Genomic DNA, 16,991 nt, shown 5'->3' on the forward strand with positions numbered 1-16,991 from the left:
TTCAAATTCAAACAAATTTAACAAATTCACATTAGGAGAAAAAATTAAGCAATTCTGCTAGTTAAAACCAGACTCACCTACCTCCTGACCACACGTTCGATGTGTTAGTTCACATAAAAGAGCAATGTCTATAGCTTTGGCTTCAACGCGGTTATGATTGCGTTTTCGCATTTCAATGTAGATCAATATCAAAGTTCTTTTTGAGTAAAAAATAGTTTTGCATGTTTTTCATTATTAAAAATTGTCCTCACCGTCCATAAAAAATGATAAAAGGTGGTCTTGTGAAATGCATGTCCCTAAATAAATATTTTTGTGTCAAAGTAGGACAGCCCATCACCAATTACCAGGAAAGAACACAAAAAAAAGTACTGAGAGAAATAAATAATCTTATCTCAAGATATAATGAAAGTAGTTCCTGCACAAGCAGAATTAACTTAGTTAATGGATGTTTGTATCTAATCATTCTCACTTAGAGCTTATCCAGAGTATCCTTACAGCACAAGAATAAGCCAGGTAACTAAAAACCTTCAATTCCTCTTGTTAATTACTTAGTAATTAAGAATATGCATACATTCCAGGATAAACTGTACAATTTTTTTCTGTTACTTTTTAGGATAAATAGATATGATGGAAGATCAACTAGTTTTATATTTCTAGGGTTCTTAAATCCCAAGCAAAATTAGCTCAAAATGTGAGTTTATTGAAACATATTTATTTGCATGCTTCCTTTTGAGAATATGGGGATATTTTTGATATAGATAGATATGTCAATATTAGCCTGACTTCAAGATTCTTGTTACATGGTGCTTCATTTTTCCTTCATGATTTTTAAGTGTTCATCTTGCTTGCCATTGGATGTATTCTCTTTATAGTTTGATCAATATACTTCATATATTTAGTCCCCGTTTGGTAGATTATCTCCAATCATTAGCATGTTGAGCATTAATATTCTATGAACTTTTATAGCATTTATTTTGAATGAATTTTTTGTTCTACCAGAAAAAGGAAGGAAGAATGAAGTCATCCATAACAGTCCTTGTGTTATCCTTGTTAAGCTTTGCCTTAAGTTTAACTATGTCGTCGCCAGTATCTATGTCGAGGATTAATTGTGATCCTACGTGTGGAGATGTCCCCATTCCCTTTCCATTTGGGATTGGTTCCAAGTGTAGTGAGAATTCCTCCTTCACTATCGTCTGCCGGAATTCCACAACACCATTCTTGAGTAGCATCAACATGGAAGTTCTTAATATTTCCATCAGAGGTACAATCATAGTAAAGCAGCCAATGCCACCACCTATGGATTGCTCTACTAGACTGACAACAGCTCGTCTTCCAATTTCTCTCAAAGGAAGTCCGTTTACAATCTCTGCACGCTTCAACACGTTGGCTGTGTCAGGCTGCAATAATTCGGTCTGGTTGCAAGCTAACGAGACGACTACTATAGGAGGATGCACATCCATGTGTGATGCCAACACCACAGAAACTAGCTGCAACGGCGTTAACTGCTGCCAAACAACACTTCCACCACGACTCAAGGAGCTCGAGTACAAGTACAAAACAAATGAAGCTAGCAATGATAATAGCTCTTGTGGATTTGTTCTCCCAGTTGAGAAAACATGGATAACAAATCATTACAAAAGCTTCAAAGCATTAGCTCGAGGAATCGGATTTGCTCCTTTGGTACTTGAGTGGGAATTTGGTGAACTCAAAGGTTATACTAACAGAATTTGCACATATTCTGATGATCATTGCCTCTCGCATCCTGATGAATTTGGCCGCAGATATGCAATAGGTGATACTCGTGATTGTTGGCTCACACATCTTCGCGATGAATGCAGCTTTTATCCTTCTGATTATGACTGCAAATCAACAGATATTTCTTATCTATATTCATTTAACAGAGATTATGGGGAATTCTATTCAGTCTATTATCATGAAGATGGTTATGAATCTTCAACCAAATATTGCTCTTGTCCTCACGGGTTTGAAGGTAACCCGTATCTACCAGAGGAGTGCAGTGATATAGACGAATGCAGTAATGCAACACTCAATCACTGTGAAGAACCATATTCATGTAACAATGTAAGGGGGGATTATGAATGCATTGATCAAAATGCCAAGTATAAAGCTCGTCTGAAAAAAGCGTTCATCAGCGTTGGTAGTGGTCTTGGAGCTCTGGTTCTCCTCCTCGTGGCATTGAGAACAGCAAAATCCATCAAAAGAAGAATCAAGGCAAACCGAAGACGCAAGATTTTCAAACGAAACGGGGGGCTGTTGCTGGAACAGCAACTTTCTGCAACTGATAATGGCCTTGACAAGACAAGGTTGTATAGTTCCAAAGAGTTGACACTGGCTACTGATCACTATAATCCAAACCGCATACTTGGCCGTGGTGGGCAAGGCACTGTCTACAAAGGAATGTTGAAGGATGGTAAGATTGTGGCAGTCAAGAAATCACAGAAGTTAGAGGAAGGTGACCTTGAAGTCTTCATAAATGAAGTGGTTATACTGTCACAAGTGAACCATAGGAATGTGGTTAAGTTACTAGGGTGTTGTCTGGAGACTGAAGTTCCTCTTCTCGTGTATGAGTTCATCCCGAACGGAACCCTGTACCAACACATTCATGAGCCGAGTGAGGAATTCCCGTTGACATGGGAAATGAGAATGAGAATTGCAAGAGAAGTAGCAGGTTCACTTGATTACTTGCACTCTGCTGCATCTGCGCCTATTTATCACCGTGATATCAAGTCGAAAAACATACTCTTGGATGAGAAATATCGCGCCAAAGTCTCAGATTTTGGTACATCAAGGTCGGTATCTCTTGATCAGACTCACTGCACCACCCGAGTTCTAGGCACCTTTGGCTACTTAGATCCGGAATATTTTCAGTCTAGTCAGTTCACTGAAAAGAGCGACGTCTATAGCTTTGGCGTGGTTATGGTTGAGCTTTTAACTGGAGAGAAAGCCGTGACAGCAACTAGAGCTGTGGAAGGATGGGGTTTAGCCTCACATTTCTTGCACTCGATGGAGGAAAACGTGTTGTTTGAGATACTCGATGCAAGGGTCCTCAAAGAAGGCAAGAGGGATGAAATCATGGCTGTAGCTCAGCTTGCTAGAAGATGTCTAAATTTGAATGGGAAGAGAAGGCCAACAATGAAGGAAGTTGCAGCAGAGTTGGAAGCAATCAGAAAGGTGGAAGAATGCTCTTATGTTGAAGAAAGAGAGGGTGGCAGCAGAGAGTTCCATTGTCTTTCTATTGAGCTTCCTGAGTGTATCAGCTTCTCTTCCATCACTCCGTTTTCACCCGAGTATCCATTGCTTGGTGAGTGAACCATAAGGAATAGGACTTTGCTTGGAATAAGTTTTTTCTAACAACATTTTCTGTTTTGTTATTCAATAGTTTGTACTATTAACCTTAGATTGTTCCAAATATTATGTTATGTATTCAGTGTGGATGTTTTACATGCTTTGATTGTTTGTTGGTGAAATGTTTAGAGAATAAGTATTTGATGAGTTTATCCTACAAGCATACTTTACTTAATTACTCTAAAAGTTAAAAGCCAAGCTTATGAGCAAGAAACAAAATATTCAATTATGACAAATTTATAGGGAAACAAATCTACTTGTTCAAAACCATACATATTTAATCAAGTAATCTTAGATTGTTATAAAAGTTTTTTTTTTTTTTTTTGTATGGTGTTATATGGTGCATGAAAAATCGTCTTCGGCGTCTATGAATTTTCTTTTTCTAGAAAAATCGAGAATACTTTTTTTGTCAAAGTAGGACAGCCGACAACTCCCCATCACCAATTACTAGGAAAGAACAAAAAACAACTAAAATGAATAGTACTAATATTATATCAAGACAAATTACTAGTAGTTCTGCACTAGCATTCTTGGCTACTAAACAAAATTGATTCCCTCTTAGTAGATGGATGTACATATCTCAATCATTTTCAAATTAGAGCTTACCCAGATTGGCACAACTGCACAAGAATTAACCAGGTTTGTGAAAACATTCTTTTTTATAATTAAGACTTTGCACTTGATGTTTTCAATTATATGATCATATTCCATAATTTACTTCAATCTCTCTCTCTCTCTCTCTCTCTCTCTCTGCTTGTGCAGATCTATTTTTTATGTCATTTTTGGGGTGAAAAATAAGATATCTAATGTTCTTAAAAACTTGATACTGTTAACATGTCAACAGTTGACTTCAACTTGGACTGCTGAACTAAATTTGTTTGTTTCCTTTTGAGGATATGAGGTTGATTTTCCATATATTTTCATCTTGCTAAGCATTTGATCTAAATAGAGATTGATCAATATTCATATATTTCTAGTCCCTTTTGTAGATCATCTCCAATCATACTCCATAAGATTGCATTTTTATGAACTATTCTCGACTGACATTTTTGTTGTACAAGAAATAGGAAGGAAGAATGAAGTCATTCATAATAGTCCATGTGCTATCTTTGCTAAGTTGTGGCATAACTTTAACAATGTCATCGACAACATCTTTGTCGATGCCTAATTGTCAAGAAAAGTGTGGAAATGTCATCGTTCCCTTTCCATTCGGGATCGGTTCCAACTGCAGTGCAAATTCCTCCTTCGCTGTTATTTGCCGGAATTCCACAACACCATTCTTGAGCAGCATCAACATGGAAGTTCTTAACATTTCCATCAGAGGTACGGTAGTAGTGAAGCAGCCGCTGTCGCCACCTATGAATTGCTCTACTGATATGAGCACCGGGCATCTCCTTGTATCCCTCAAGGGAAGTCCTTTCACAATCTCAGCAAGCTACAACACGTTGGCGGTGTCAGGCTGCAATAATTCAATCTTGTTGCAAGTTAACGGGACGACTGTTAGAGGAGGATGTACATCCTTGTGTGCTGCCAATTCGGAAGAAACTAGCTGCGATGGCATTAACTGCTGCCAAACAACACTTCCACCTCGACTCAAGGAGCTCAAGTACAATTACAGTACAAGTCAATCTAGCAACAATGGTAGCTCTTGTGGATATGTCCAGCCAGTTGAGAAGACATGGTTAACAAATGATTACGAAAGGTTCAAAGCGTTGGAACGAGGATTCGGATTTACTCCTTTAGTACTTGAATGGGAATTTGGTGAACTCAAAGGCTATACTGACAGAATTTGCACATATTCTGATGATTATTGCCTCACAGTTCCTGATGATGTTGGCCGTAGGTACGCGGAATCAGGTACTCAGGCTTGTTGGCGCAGACATCTTGATGATGAATGCCGCGTGTATCCTTCTCGTTCATACTGCAAATCATCGTCTGATAATTATCTTTTTTCATACTATTACGAGGAACTGCATTCCGTTTATTATGACGGATATTTTAATGGATATGATTATGCATCGTCGACCAAATACTGCTCTTGCCCTCGCGGGTATGAAGGTAACCCGTATCTACCAGAGCAATGCATTGATATAAACGAATGCGATAATGCAACACAGAATCCCTGTGAAACATTGTCTTGCAACAATGTAAGAGGGTATTTTGAATGTGTTGATGAAAAGGCAAAATATAGAGCACATCTGAGAACAGTGTTCATCAGCATTGGCAGTAGTCTCGGCGCTCTGATTCTACTCCTCGTAGCCTGGAGGTCGACAAAAGCCATCAGGAAAAGAATCAAGGCCAACCGGAGACACAAGTTTTTCAAGCGAAATGGGGGGCTTCTGCTGGAACAACAGCTTTCTGCAACTGATAACGGCCTTAACAACGTTAAGCTGTATAGCTCCAAAGAGTTGACACTGGCTACTGATCACTTCAACGAGAACCGCATACTTGGTCGTGGTGGACAAGGCACGGTCTACAAAGGAATGTTGAAGGATGGTAAGATTGTGGCAGTCAAGAAATCGCAGGAGGTAGAGGAAGGAGACCTTCAAGTCTTCATTAATGAAATGGTTATACTGTCACAAATTAACCACAGGAATGTGGTTAAGCTACTAGGATGTTGTCTGGAGACAGAAGTTCCTCTTCTCGTCTACGAGTTCATCCCAAATGGGACCCTTTTCCAACACATTCATGAGCCAAGTGAGGAATTCCCTTTGACATGGGAAATGAGAACGACAATCGCAAGAGAAGTAGCGGGTGCACTTGCTTACTTGCACTCTTCAGCGTATTCACCTATCTATCACCGTGATATCAAGTCAACAAACATACTATTGGACGACAAATACCGCGCTAAGGTGGCGGATTTTGGTACATCAAGGTCAGTAGCTCCTGATCAGACTCACTTCACCACCCGGGTTGTAGGCACCTTCGGCTACTTGGATCCAGAGTATTTCCAGACAAATCAGTTCACAGAAAAGAGTGACGTCTACAGTTTTGGCGTGGTTATGGTTGAGCTTTTGACTGGTGAGAAAGCAATATCATCCATCAGAGCTGAAGCAGGAAGGAGTTTAGCCACACATTTCTTGCTTTCAATGGAGGGAAACACATTGTTCGAAATTCTTGACGCAAGGGTCCTCAGAGAAGGCAAGAAGGATGAAATCATGGCTGTAGCTCAGCTTGCTAGAAGATGCCTGCATTTGAATGGGAAGAGAAGGCCAACAATGAAGGAAGTTTCAATGGAATTGGAAGGATTAAAAAAGGTGGAAGAATGCTCACATGTTAAAGATAGAGATGGTGTCAGCAGAGAGTTTCATTCTCTTTCTCTAGAGGTTGCTGAGTCTATCAGCTTCTCTTCCATCACCCCGTTTTCGCCCGAGTATCCATTGCTTGGTGAGTGAACAATATGCAAAAGTATAGCTGAAGGACCCTTTCTTCAACAGCTTTGCTTTGAATAAGTTTCCATAACAACATATCCTGTTTTAAACATTTAAGAGTGTGTAGTTATGTTTTGTAATCAGTATGCATTTGCCAAATACTTTAATTGTTTGTTTCTGATCATGGGTAATTAACAAGTACTACATTGTATCAAAATTTAGCAAAATGCACATTAAGCAACAACAAAAGGGCATATATTGGGATTTATATGACAACAAGCAACAATCTGCAAGTTACAAACAAGATACAGGAAGCAGTGGGGCATCTGCATCCTCTTACAGTGCAACCGGTATTCACATATGAGAAACGGCGTAAAGCACTACTAGAAACAAAAGAATACACACCCTACATACTGCCCAGCCTACATACACATCAACAGTTTTGATTTTGATACAAGATTTTTTCCAAGATTTATACAGTCAACATGATTATAGAGATTGCTTCATCATATGTCCATGTCATCAAATATTTCTCCGTCTTCCTCTAGAATCGGCTCATCAAGATGAAAGCCTTCACTAACCAAGGAGCTGCCAAGGATACCGGTTGATTAGGCTGGGTGGGCTGTATAACATAATAGTTCTGCTGAGTGATGGATGGATGAATAAATTACCTTAAACAGCTGAAACGAAAGCTTACAACACGCTTGAGCTTTCTATTGTAGAAGAAGAAATGGTATGACCATCTGGAAGGTACAAGGTTGAAAGATGGAAAAAAGTTACACATCGACTGAAGAAAAAGGAGCTGTTATTTTAGATGTAGTAAGGCTTACATGGCTCCTTTCTCCAGGAATGGATCTGCATCAGAATCGGGGTTGTAGCTGTAGATTTCACATTCTGACACTTTTACGACCTGAAACAACAATAACGTAGATGAGTTGCTCGATTTTGAAGCTCTTATCCTTGGCAAGTTGTATTATTTGGGTTTTTCGTTGGTACGGTTGAGGATACCTCATCTAAAGCCTTGTGTAAGGTCGCAAGCAATGAATCTCCTTCGTTCTCCTCAGACCACTCCTACATAGATCGTGGACTCGAAACTGAGCATACACGTGGTATTACAAGAGAAGCAAAGAAAACCCAAAAAATTGAGGAGCTTTGAATCCATGACTTGCTAGGGAGGAGTCCACAGTTAAACCGATCAATTAACCATTTAATCGAGAGTTCCATGTGGAAATACAATCCTTCAAACGAAATTGACAAACTGAATTTGCTAACACATAAATTGCCCAGCTAAATCATCAAGACGGAGAGATGGTCTTGAGAGTATCAAACTACAATTTCAACATAGCAAGTCTAAGATTTATCCAGCAGTTGATATACTTTGGATGGTGTTTTAAACTATCTAACAATCTCAGGAACGTGCTTCTCAGTCTCACGATATTATTATAGGTTACAATGGGGTGGTTCTCGTGCCAGATGTATAAAGTAACAACCAAGAGCTAGCTATCACAGACGAAATAATACTCTCAGTAGATTTGACCAAAATTCAGTTTTTGATGGGTGATATTGGATGCACAGAATTATAGGCACACCATACAACATTATAAATGCATGTATGTTTTGAGATAATCATTTTTTGGAGGTTGTGAACACATCACTACAATGTGTGATTATTCACAGATTTTGTGGAGATACCTTTGAAGCTTCGAGCATGTAAACATCAAATATCTGCTTAAAACTGTCCCAGCTTTCTTCAGTGAAAAATTCGTGAACTCTGGCTGCACTGTTGAACCAAAATTTTTGCAGATTGTAGCATAAAAAATAAATACCAAAACACATATTTTGAAGCGGAACAGATCAGATTTGGATGATGCAAACTAAGAGGCGATCGGGTAACATATAACTGACAATTAGTGTTGGGAAATGGAGAGACTTGAACTCTCAGCTCCTTATGAGCAACAGTAATTTAAACTGTCTGTCAAACCTTCTGACAACACTCCCAAAGCCGTTAAGAAGGATTATATAGCGGGATGCCACGTCGCAAAGAAAGCTGACAGTGGCATTACCCATAATCCTCCTTGTTGATCACACAGCAATAACAAAAATATTATCAAGCGTAAGATACAGAGTTACCTGAAAGCGAAGTCAGGATACATATGATGAAGAATAAGAAGAAGATAAATCAATGTCTTCCGGCTGCCAGGTTCACAAGGTGTGAGTCAACTACATAAAATAAATAAAAACCAACAGGCTTTTGAGATTGATTTGCCAACCTAGATCTACTAAGAAGATATTCATCAGGTGAAGAAGAGTCGGTGTCCAAAGACTTTCCAAGATGATCAAGAATCTGGATTTGAAAAATAACGAGGTGTTATTATTAAGACCAGTCGATTTCAGAATGTTGTGAGATAAGACATACGATTCAGGTTGAATAGGCTACTGAATAATGAGTAAAGACTAAAGTTTGCAAGATATGAAATAGAGACACAAAGCCATCATTGCAGAGAACAAACGTATCAGATAGTAAAAGATAATTTGTCAGAACTAGTATAAATCAGACATTACCGAGAAGAAAATAGGAAAAGATCCGTGAAGGAAAAATTTAACAACTAAAACTATATTCAACTACATAAATTGCACTCGCCTCATTCTCCAAGCTGAGAGAGAGCTTCTTATCTGTTCCGGTATGTTTGCCTAGAAATAAAACATCCAAGAAATCTCACATTATCTTTACCACCAACAGAACTTAGTGTTTACTCTCATATTGGTTATCACTTATCACACTTACATGAGTAAGCTTCCAAGCATCCTTCAATTGTTCGTTGTCCAAGAGTTACATGACTCAAGAAATCATTAATTCTGGAAGCAAAAAATTCAAACTGATTAGCTGACAAATTCACTGATGGAACCAACTTTGTGTGTCACAAACAGACATGGGAAAAATATTTCAATACAAAATTAAAAGCATACTTGTCAAGAGGAGTGTATTCCATGTACTTCATGATGTATTTCGATCAAAATCCAGGCTTCAATCACAATCTCAATGTCTGCACAGAGATAATATAGCATAAAAACCAGTTGATTATCCTAAAATATAAGCAAAGTGACATTTGAATCGCTACAGTATCAATTTAAACTTCTCATTAACATCAAATACCAAACTAATTTAGCAACCAATGTGTCTGATTGATTATCCAATAGCTCAAATCTTATCATTTCTCGTGTTAGGAAGCAAATTCATTTTCCCCTAAACTATATTACGGCGCGGAAATGTAGAACTCGAGTCAAATTCTCAGCCAAAAGTAACACAGGCAAATGAAACAGCTCCTAACCGGACAAATTCAACGGACTCAAATGAGATTGAAGGAAAATCGCCTAAAATAAGTTGTAATTCAAGCAGATCTACAAATATATACAGATCAAATATCAGCTAAGCTGAATCCAACAAATTAAACAGAAGGAAGCAGAAGCACACCTGATTCGACGAAAACGCCAGAAATTGAAGATATACTAGCTGCTTTAAGAGAAACTGGTGTGAATTTGCAGATGCAACCGATATCTCTTGGCGGAGGAATCCAAAGATGGAATATGCGGAATTCCCGATTTGATTCGATGGAAATGTGTTTGAAAAAAAATGTGTCTGTAATTTTGAGTGTTTTGGATGAGGTTGTTTCGGTTTTGGATGAGGTTGGTTTATTTTGGTAGTTGGATTAATATTGTTGCTGGTATAAAAATATTATTATGTCATCTTGCTTGTCAAATTACATAAATTAATATTAATAGCTATTAAAAAAATATTGTCATCAAATATAATTTCTCTTTTCCAATCGAATTTACACATTTCTTATCATACAAAAATATTATTTTGTCTTTGTTATTATCTACTACCAAACGGATGGAGTATTTTATTAGTAATATTTTACACGTTATTTGTCCATACTATTTGATACAATTTTTTGGCATAGATTTAATAAAATTGATGATTAAAATTAAATGAAAAAAGAATAATGTTAGTTGATGCATTTTTTGGCATAGATTTAATAAATTGATGTTTAAAATTAAATAAATTTGAGTAGCACGAATGGAGTATTGATTTCTATTTTCGAAACATATATGTCACGCAAATGAAAATTGTTACAAAAATTGTCTGAAACATCAATAACTACCACAATAGTATACACTATTACATAAACAATGAAACATTCTTTGCAATAACGCTTAAACATAAAGGCAGTATGTAATCTTTCCCTACAAATCTCTTTATCCATAAAAGCAAAATCTGTACACTCCACAGCCTGGGAAGAAAGGCAAGCTCTCTCTCTTCATCGGGGCGCCTCGATAATCATGTATAAACTGTATCTGTTTCCCATCGGTGTATCAGTTCCAGCTTTTTCTCATCGATGTATAGACTCAGTTAGGTGTATCAGTTCCAGCTTTTTCTTGGCGGCCTGAAACAGTTGTGTAAAAGAATAGGTGAGAACAACAAACTCCCCATAGTTATGTAGTAGTACTATTCTTTAAAGAGCGTGGGTGTTTATACTTCCGGCTCTTCTGATGTTGGCGCCAGTAACAGGCGAGTGCTCCGAATGCACAGCTGGCGACAGCGATGGCCAGTGCAGCTCCGAGAGGAACAACAAGGGCGTTCGCTGAGGTCAAAGCTGTCAAATCCTCGGCTGTCAACCAAGCTGACCGCCTCTGTGCAAGAAGTTCCTTTTTCTTGTACAAAGTTACAAGTTCCTTCCCATAATAGTCCTTCAAAAACGTGTACACCTTGTCGTGATCCCACTCGATTTCATTGCTGTCTTTTCCAGTTGTAATCGCATAGCAAGACGGGCAGAGCTGTCTTGGAGGCCATACGATTTTTGGAAATTCAGGATCATTGGTTCCAAGAGAGGGTTCTTCCTTCATGAGTCGCTCGTTAACTTTGTTGTGTGCGCTCCATAGCCAGAGGGCGAAATCACGGGACTTCTTGAAAGGGCTAGAAACACTACAGATTTGATACTTTCGTTTAGCTGACATTTTAAAAGAAGAAAATTGATTGTAAGGTAAGCACATTAGATTACCTTGAACACATGCTGTAAAAATGTTGCCTACACTCCTCACAGACGAAGAAATTATGTATGAAATCACAAATGGTAGAGAATGCCAACTCGCTTTCTCCATCATCAACTCTTACAGAGAGTGAATGCAACAGAACCCACAAACCACAACTGCAACAAAAAACAAAGAATTTGTATATTATCATACGTTCGATGCTGAACCCACAAACCACAACTGCAACAAAAAACAAAGAATTTGTATATTATCATACGTATGATGCTGTATAAAAAGTGGATTAAAGATTTTAACTTTTTTGACCAAATATGGCCCAATAAATTAAAGAATGTAGTTAACATCCAGTTGCTCGATGTGTTGCAGCTTATTAATCTCTCTTCCGGTCATATTTAGCAGTTGAAACGATAGATTTGTCACCATCTCCAGTCATCAAATAATGTAGAAATACCGGTACCACTATTGGGATCTTAAATACATGGATATACAATTTGCTGTATACACAATAGAAATAGATGACAAATGTGCATACCTAAAACCTCTGGTCTCATTCGTGCTTCCCCGACAAAACATCTACAGAGAAAAAATTGCCATATTCAGAAAATTACTAAATGTGGATATCACATGAAAAGATGACAAGGAATTTTATGTTTTACAGAGAACTAAACAGAGTTCTGTACTAATATCTCATAATATGCCATCCTTCATATGCATATTAAAAATCTATGGTCAGCTTTAAAAAAATTATGCCATCATCACTTTAAAGCAGGGGTGAAAATGTTGAAAATCTATGGTCAGCTTTAAGGCCAGATAATTACCATAATAGCTAATGAAAAACAAATTATTAAGTTTAAACAAAACCTACCCAGTACCCACGAGGTACACCTTTTCCACAAATGTCATAATGCCTGGGTTCTCCCACCCCAAAAATACTTTCTGTTTCTTTCTTGTCGACTGAAATGTTATCAAAATCAACAAGTATTTCTGCAGTTCCCTTCCGACATCTAACAAGAATATCCAAAACCATGTTAAAAACAGAAGCACGTCATCAACAAAAGCATACGAAAACAAACGAATAGATGCTGACCTTCTAGATGGGTGATGGACCACCAAAAGTTGGAGGAACTTCACAAGCGCAAATTGAGTCTCTGATTTGATCATCTAATAGATCATTTTTGTTAAATACTAGCAGTAAAAAGCAAAAATAATATGATAAAATAATAAATGCACGCCATATGCGCTCACTTTATGGTCTAATATGATGTCAAAAGCAGTGGATGTTGCCTCCTCAATATCATAAATAGCTTGTGCAATCTCTCCAAAGAAACATAAGAGTAAGTCAAAAACAAACAAAAAGTTGGAGAATAATTTTTATCAATTTAGTTAAGCATTTAGGAGGGGTTGTAAAAGCACCTGTCCAATATCGGAAGAATTTTTCTGAAGTTGATCATTCTCAAATTTCTGGTCATCCAAGAGATATGAGCTGTAAATGTAAAAATAAAGATCCAAACATATATTAGGCTCAAATAAAATCACTTATTGTCAAGTACAGGAAAGTTCATACAAGTCTTATAGCAGTGAAAAGGAATCAGATTCTGGATTGTTTAACTACCCCACCAATTTAGGCTCCAAAGGTTCAGACACCAGTACTCGCATTAAAAAATTCATGGGTACAACTTGATTCAACGAAGTTACTTGCCAACATGAAGATAGGTTTTGTACCTGCTCAATTGCTTATTAATCCAATTTAGCAGGCGCTCAGCTGTTCGCCCGTCATCAATAGAGAGAATTTCACCTTTTCCTTGGTTTGGGTCAAAACTTCCATGCACAAACTTAGAAGGTGGCCCCCACAGAAGTGTAGGGTAGTGCCCAACAGAGAACTTATCACAAAGATTAGTGTTTATCTGTACTGCCAAGCAAGTAAGTTGGAGAACAATCAAGAACATATAATGACAAATATCTGCTCAACATGAATGTTATCAACCAAACAAAATCACAAGTTAAACCTATCTTTATCCCTCATCTGTTTCAAAAACATTAGCGCCCTTAATTTCACAAAAACATAGAGAAGCATCGCATTAGAACCTTTAGGGCACAATCTACTCTGGTCATCAATATGATTCCTGGATGGGCAGCATCTGCTCCATTAAAAATCTTTGCAACCTTCTCATACTGGGGCTGCACAAATTCTAAATGTCACCAACCACTATTGGCATTCGAAAGAACAATAAATTCAAAACCCAACATACCTTGTAATTTCTACAAGCTGGGCACCTGCAAAATAGATAGGTAGTAAGTACATTATGAGTGTAAACTTATGCAACTCTTATTCCCAATGTCTGTGATTTAAATGAACATCTACATAAACTTGTATCGTACACACCATCAGCAGATACATGTGTTCAAAGCAACAAAATAAACACACCATCCTTCTTTATTATTCACCGTAGGAATTTCTGATTTCATGAATTCAAATTTTGGCAACCATTATTCTCTGTAAAGCAGAGCTTCACAAATAGAAGAACAAGGACGGCAGCCATATGTGTTTTTCTTTCTTACAAACTTAACACATTGATGAATATTACAAGCTCCATCAGACAAATACAGCAAAAACTAGACTTCCATACTAAACTTTTAAATGCCTCTTTCGCAACTTGTAAACAGGCTTTTCAAGAAACTAGGAGAATATATTACATTAAATGAGGCATAAACTCCACTTTCCATACTAAAATACTTTCTGAAAAACTGCCAGTACTGTTTTCTTAATTTAGTAGCAGCTTGGAAATAGAGTTTTCAGAATAACTGGAACTTAATTATCACAGGAAGCATTAGATCACCTGGAAGCACTATAAATGAGACGACCCCGTAATCCATACAAAAATAGCATTCTATCAACTGCGAACTAAGCTTACTTCCTACTGATAACTGAGCAAAACCCAAATTCCTAAAACAGTTTCGTATGCATAGTTATTACTACCTTCGTCCTCAAACAATAGACTAGCTTTACCATTTTGGACCGTCCCCCAAAATTAGACCAAGTCTAAATATGGAAAGTTTTTAACCAACTACACACCACTAATAATGTGGACCCCACAATCGACTAACACTATTTCCACTACCTTTTCTCCTTTTTCTTACTTTACTAATTGCACATTAAAACCCTTGTCATTAACAAGTTTGTCTATTGTTGAGGACGGAGGGAGTATAATGTAAATCCAAGGAAAGCAAATTGAATCTTTTCAGGTATGTTAAGCATATGATGGCAGAATTTCTAGCTATATCCATGAATCCGGCATTCCCTGGTTTCTTAGTTGTATTTATAATCATTAATTCATGTGATCCAACCTTGTCATGAACTATTTAGCTGGAAAACTAACATTTTTATCTCCACATAAACCTTCAAAACTCTTTCAGTTCAGTGTAGTGCCACTTCAAAAATAAATTTATTTCCCTCCACAAATCACATCTCGCAATCATCCGCTTTAACAGTCAACTCCAATATAAACCAACAGAAAATCGACACACTTCAAAAATCATATTTCGGCGAAATTTAAATAGATGAAAAGGAAGACCGAAACTTGTAGAAAATAAAACGAATTGAGCAAACGAACCAGTGAGCGAAAAATTCCACAATAGCATGAGTAGCGGGGGTTTCACTGAGCACGGAATCGAAGTTCGTGGCATTCAATTCCACAGCGTAATCAGGTTTTTCAGATTTACCGCTTTTGATAGATCGCAGCAGGGAACGAGATCCAGCTGCAAACGGCGCTGAATCCGATACCGCCACCGCCGCCGGCAAAGCTCCGTCGGTATATAAAAACAGCGTTTGGATTAACAGAGTGATGATGGCTACTGAAGACATGGAATTAACGCCGATGTCTATAGATACAAAAAAATAACACTATGTGTTTAGATATTTCGCAGAGATTCGCGCGATTGGAGGCGCTACGGTGCCGTTTCGATCGCCGCTTTGGCGATGGCACGGCGACGGCGAAAAGTTGAAAATTTGAGACTTCAAACTTCAGAGAGGCATTTCATCAGTCCATTGGTACACCTTATCAAGCTTTTTGTGGCACCCTGCGCTTTAATCGTTGTACGTCCAATTAATGTAATTGAAATCATTATTTCACGTTATTAATAATGGGATAGTACTTAGCAAACTTTTTTTATTTAATAGTCTTAATTAAAGATCTGTACGCGTGCGACCAATATTTTTGAAAAAAGAATATATAAAGCTTAATCAAATTCGTTAATTTGATTACTTTTTAAAATGAGAAAAGGTCAATTTTGGATCTAAATATATGATCAAAATACGAATTTGATCCAAAACATTTACTTTTTGAAAATAGGTCCATAACAAATGAAATCTTTGTCGAAGTGATCATTTTTTTACGGTTCCGTAAAAAAACTAACGGTCATGTCACTGTGCAATTAGAGTTGACTGTTAGTTTTTTAACGGAACCGTGAAAAAAGTGACTATTTTATCACATTTTCGTATGTTATGGACCTATTTTTCAAAAAGTTGATGTTTTGGACTAAATTCATATTTTTTTCATATGTCTAGGACCTAAATTGACCTTTACTCTTTTAAAATTAGTTAATCATATCATAATTTTGATATTTGTCTTAAAACACGTTTGATTCTTGAAACCACGAACTTTGGTATAATTCAATTATTTGTAAACGAAATATGCCACTTAAACATTTTTTTCAATTGGATCTCATTCTCGTATCATTACTCCTTTCCCAATTGTGAAGTACTATTAAAACTCATATTATTATAAAAGTGTCTATTTTTATGAAATGTGTTTTATGATTCTTGAAACCACGAACTTTGGTATAATTCAATTATTTGTAAACGAAATATGCCACTTAAACATTTTTTTCAATTGGATCTCATTCTCGTATCATTCCTCCTTTCCCAATTGTGAAGTACTATTAAAACTCATATTATTATAAAAGTGTCTATTTTTATGAAATGTGTTTTATGATTCTTGAAACCACGAACTTTGGTATAATTCAATTATTTGTAAACGAAATATGCCACTTAAACATTTTTTTCAATTGGATCTCATTCTCGTATCATTCCTCCTTTCCCAATTGTGAAGTACTATTAAAACTCATATTATTATAAAAGTGTCTATTTTTATGAAATGTGTTTTATGATTCTTGAAACCACGAACTTTGGTATAATTCAATTATTTG

At 37.0% G+C, this 16,991-nt stretch overlaps 3 protein-coding genes and 2 pseudogenes across 6 annotated transcripts; 3 read left to right on the forward strand and 2 right to left on the reverse strand.

The window, feature by feature from the left end:
- The first annotated feature begins 422 nt into the window (after window positions 1-422).
- Window positions 423-3,441, forward strand: LOC125210068 (wall-associated receptor kinase-like 8 pseudogene; annotated as a pseudogene). The gene is made up of 2 exons (XR_016136731.1): window positions 423-513; window positions 1,000-3,441. The product of XR_016136731.1 is annotated as a wall-associated receptor kinase-like 8 pseudogene (transcript).
- A 407-nt stretch (window positions 3,442-3,848) lies between these two features.
- LOC148930848 (wall-associated receptor kinase-like 8 pseudogene) lies at window positions 3,849-6,522 on the forward strand (annotated as a pseudogene). Its single transcript, XR_016137016.1, has 2 exons — window positions 3,849-4,005; window positions 4,428-6,522. The product of XR_016137016.1 is annotated as a wall-associated receptor kinase-like 8 pseudogene (transcript).
- LOC148930849 (wall-associated receptor kinase-like 8) lies at window positions 6,456-6,761 on the forward strand. The gene has a single exon (XM_089066624.1). The coding sequence runs from the start codon at window positions 6,456-6,458 to the stop codon at window positions 6,759-6,761; it is 306 nt and encodes a 101-aa protein (XP_088922750.1).
- Window positions 6,762-6,970: 209 nt separating this feature from the next.
- Window positions 6,971-10,427, reverse strand: LOC125212619 (transcription regulator). The gene is made up of 11 exons (XM_048112830.2): window positions 10,210-10,427; window positions 9,705-9,781; window positions 9,523-9,593; window positions 9,379-9,428; window positions 9,008-9,081; window positions 8,868-8,930; window positions 8,430-8,517; window positions 7,746-7,808; window positions 7,568-7,647; window positions 7,409-7,480; window positions 6,971-7,325 (listed from the first exon to the last, which is right to left on the reverse strand). Exons 2-11 carry the CDS (start codon window positions 9,734-9,736, stop codon window positions 7,244-7,246), a joined length of 675 nt encoding a protein of 224 aa, XP_047968787.1. The 5' UTR covers window positions 9,737-9,781; window positions 10,210-10,427; the 3' UTR covers window positions 6,971-7,243.
- A 380-nt stretch (window positions 10,428-10,807) lies between these two features.
- Window positions 10,808-15,859, reverse strand: LOC125210069 (sulfhydryl oxidase 2-like). 2 transcript variants are annotated; one of them, XM_048109650.2, is made up of 12 exons: window positions 15,398-15,853; window positions 14,036-14,060; window positions 13,872-13,964; window positions 13,509-13,690; window positions 13,200-13,269; window positions 13,032-13,100; window positions 12,874-12,947; window positions 12,652-12,790; window positions 12,319-12,359; window positions 11,798-11,944; window positions 11,275-11,721; window positions 10,808-11,182 (listed from the first exon to the last, which is right to left on the reverse strand). In XM_048109650.2, exons 1-12 carry the CDS (start codon window positions 15,646-15,648, stop codon window positions 11,158-11,160), a joined length of 1,563 nt encoding a protein of 520 aa, XP_047965607.2. In that variant the 5' UTR covers window positions 15,649-15,853; the 3' UTR covers window positions 10,808-11,157. The 2 variants fall into 2 exon arrangements, with proteins under 2 accessions (XP_047965607.2, XP_088924060.1); XM_089067934.1 differs by lacking the exon at window positions 12,652-12,790 and having other exon boundaries at window positions 11,798-12,008; window positions 15,398-15,859.
- Between the last annotated feature and the right edge of the window lie 1,132 nt (window positions 15,860-16,991).

This window comes from Salvia hispanica, chromosome 3, assembly GCF_029641045.1.
Source record: "Salvia hispanica isolate PSC_SH4W2 chromosome 3, Shi_PSC_v1, whole genome shotgun sequence".
Taxonomy (NCBI): Eukaryota; Viridiplantae; Streptophyta; class Magnoliopsida; order Lamiales; family Lamiaceae; genus Salvia; species Salvia hispanica.

Bases quoted from the DNA above. Each gene is read 5' to 3' on its own strand.
- LOC148930849 (XM_089066624.1), top strand. From the start codon at position 6,456: ATGGAGGGAAACACATTGTTCGAAATTCTTGACGCAAGGGTCCTCAGA.
- LOC125212619 (XM_048112830.2), bottom strand. From the start codon at position 9,736: ATGAAGTACATGGAATACACTCCTCTTGACAA. The intron at 7,809-8,429 runs GTATCTCCACAA...CGATCTATGTAG, and splicing joins ACATGCTCGAAGCTTCAAAG to GAGTGGTCTGAGGAGAACGA. The intron at 7,648-7,745 runs GTATCCTCAACC...TTGTTGTTTCAG, and splicing joins TACACAAGGCTTTAGATGAG to GTCGTAAAAGTGTCAGAATG.
- LOC125210069 (XM_048109650.2), bottom strand. From the start codon at position 15,648: ATGTCTTCAGTAGCCATCATCACTCTGTTAATCCAAACGCTGTTTTTA. The intron at 12,360-12,651 runs GTAGGTTTTGTT...TTTTCTCTGTAG, and splicing joins GTGTACCTCGTGGGTACTGG to ATGTTTTGTCGGGGAAGCAC. The intron at 11,945-12,318 runs GTATGCACATTT...TTTTTGTTGCAG, and splicing joins AATGAGACCAGAGGTTTTAG to TTGTGGTTTGTGGGTTCTGT.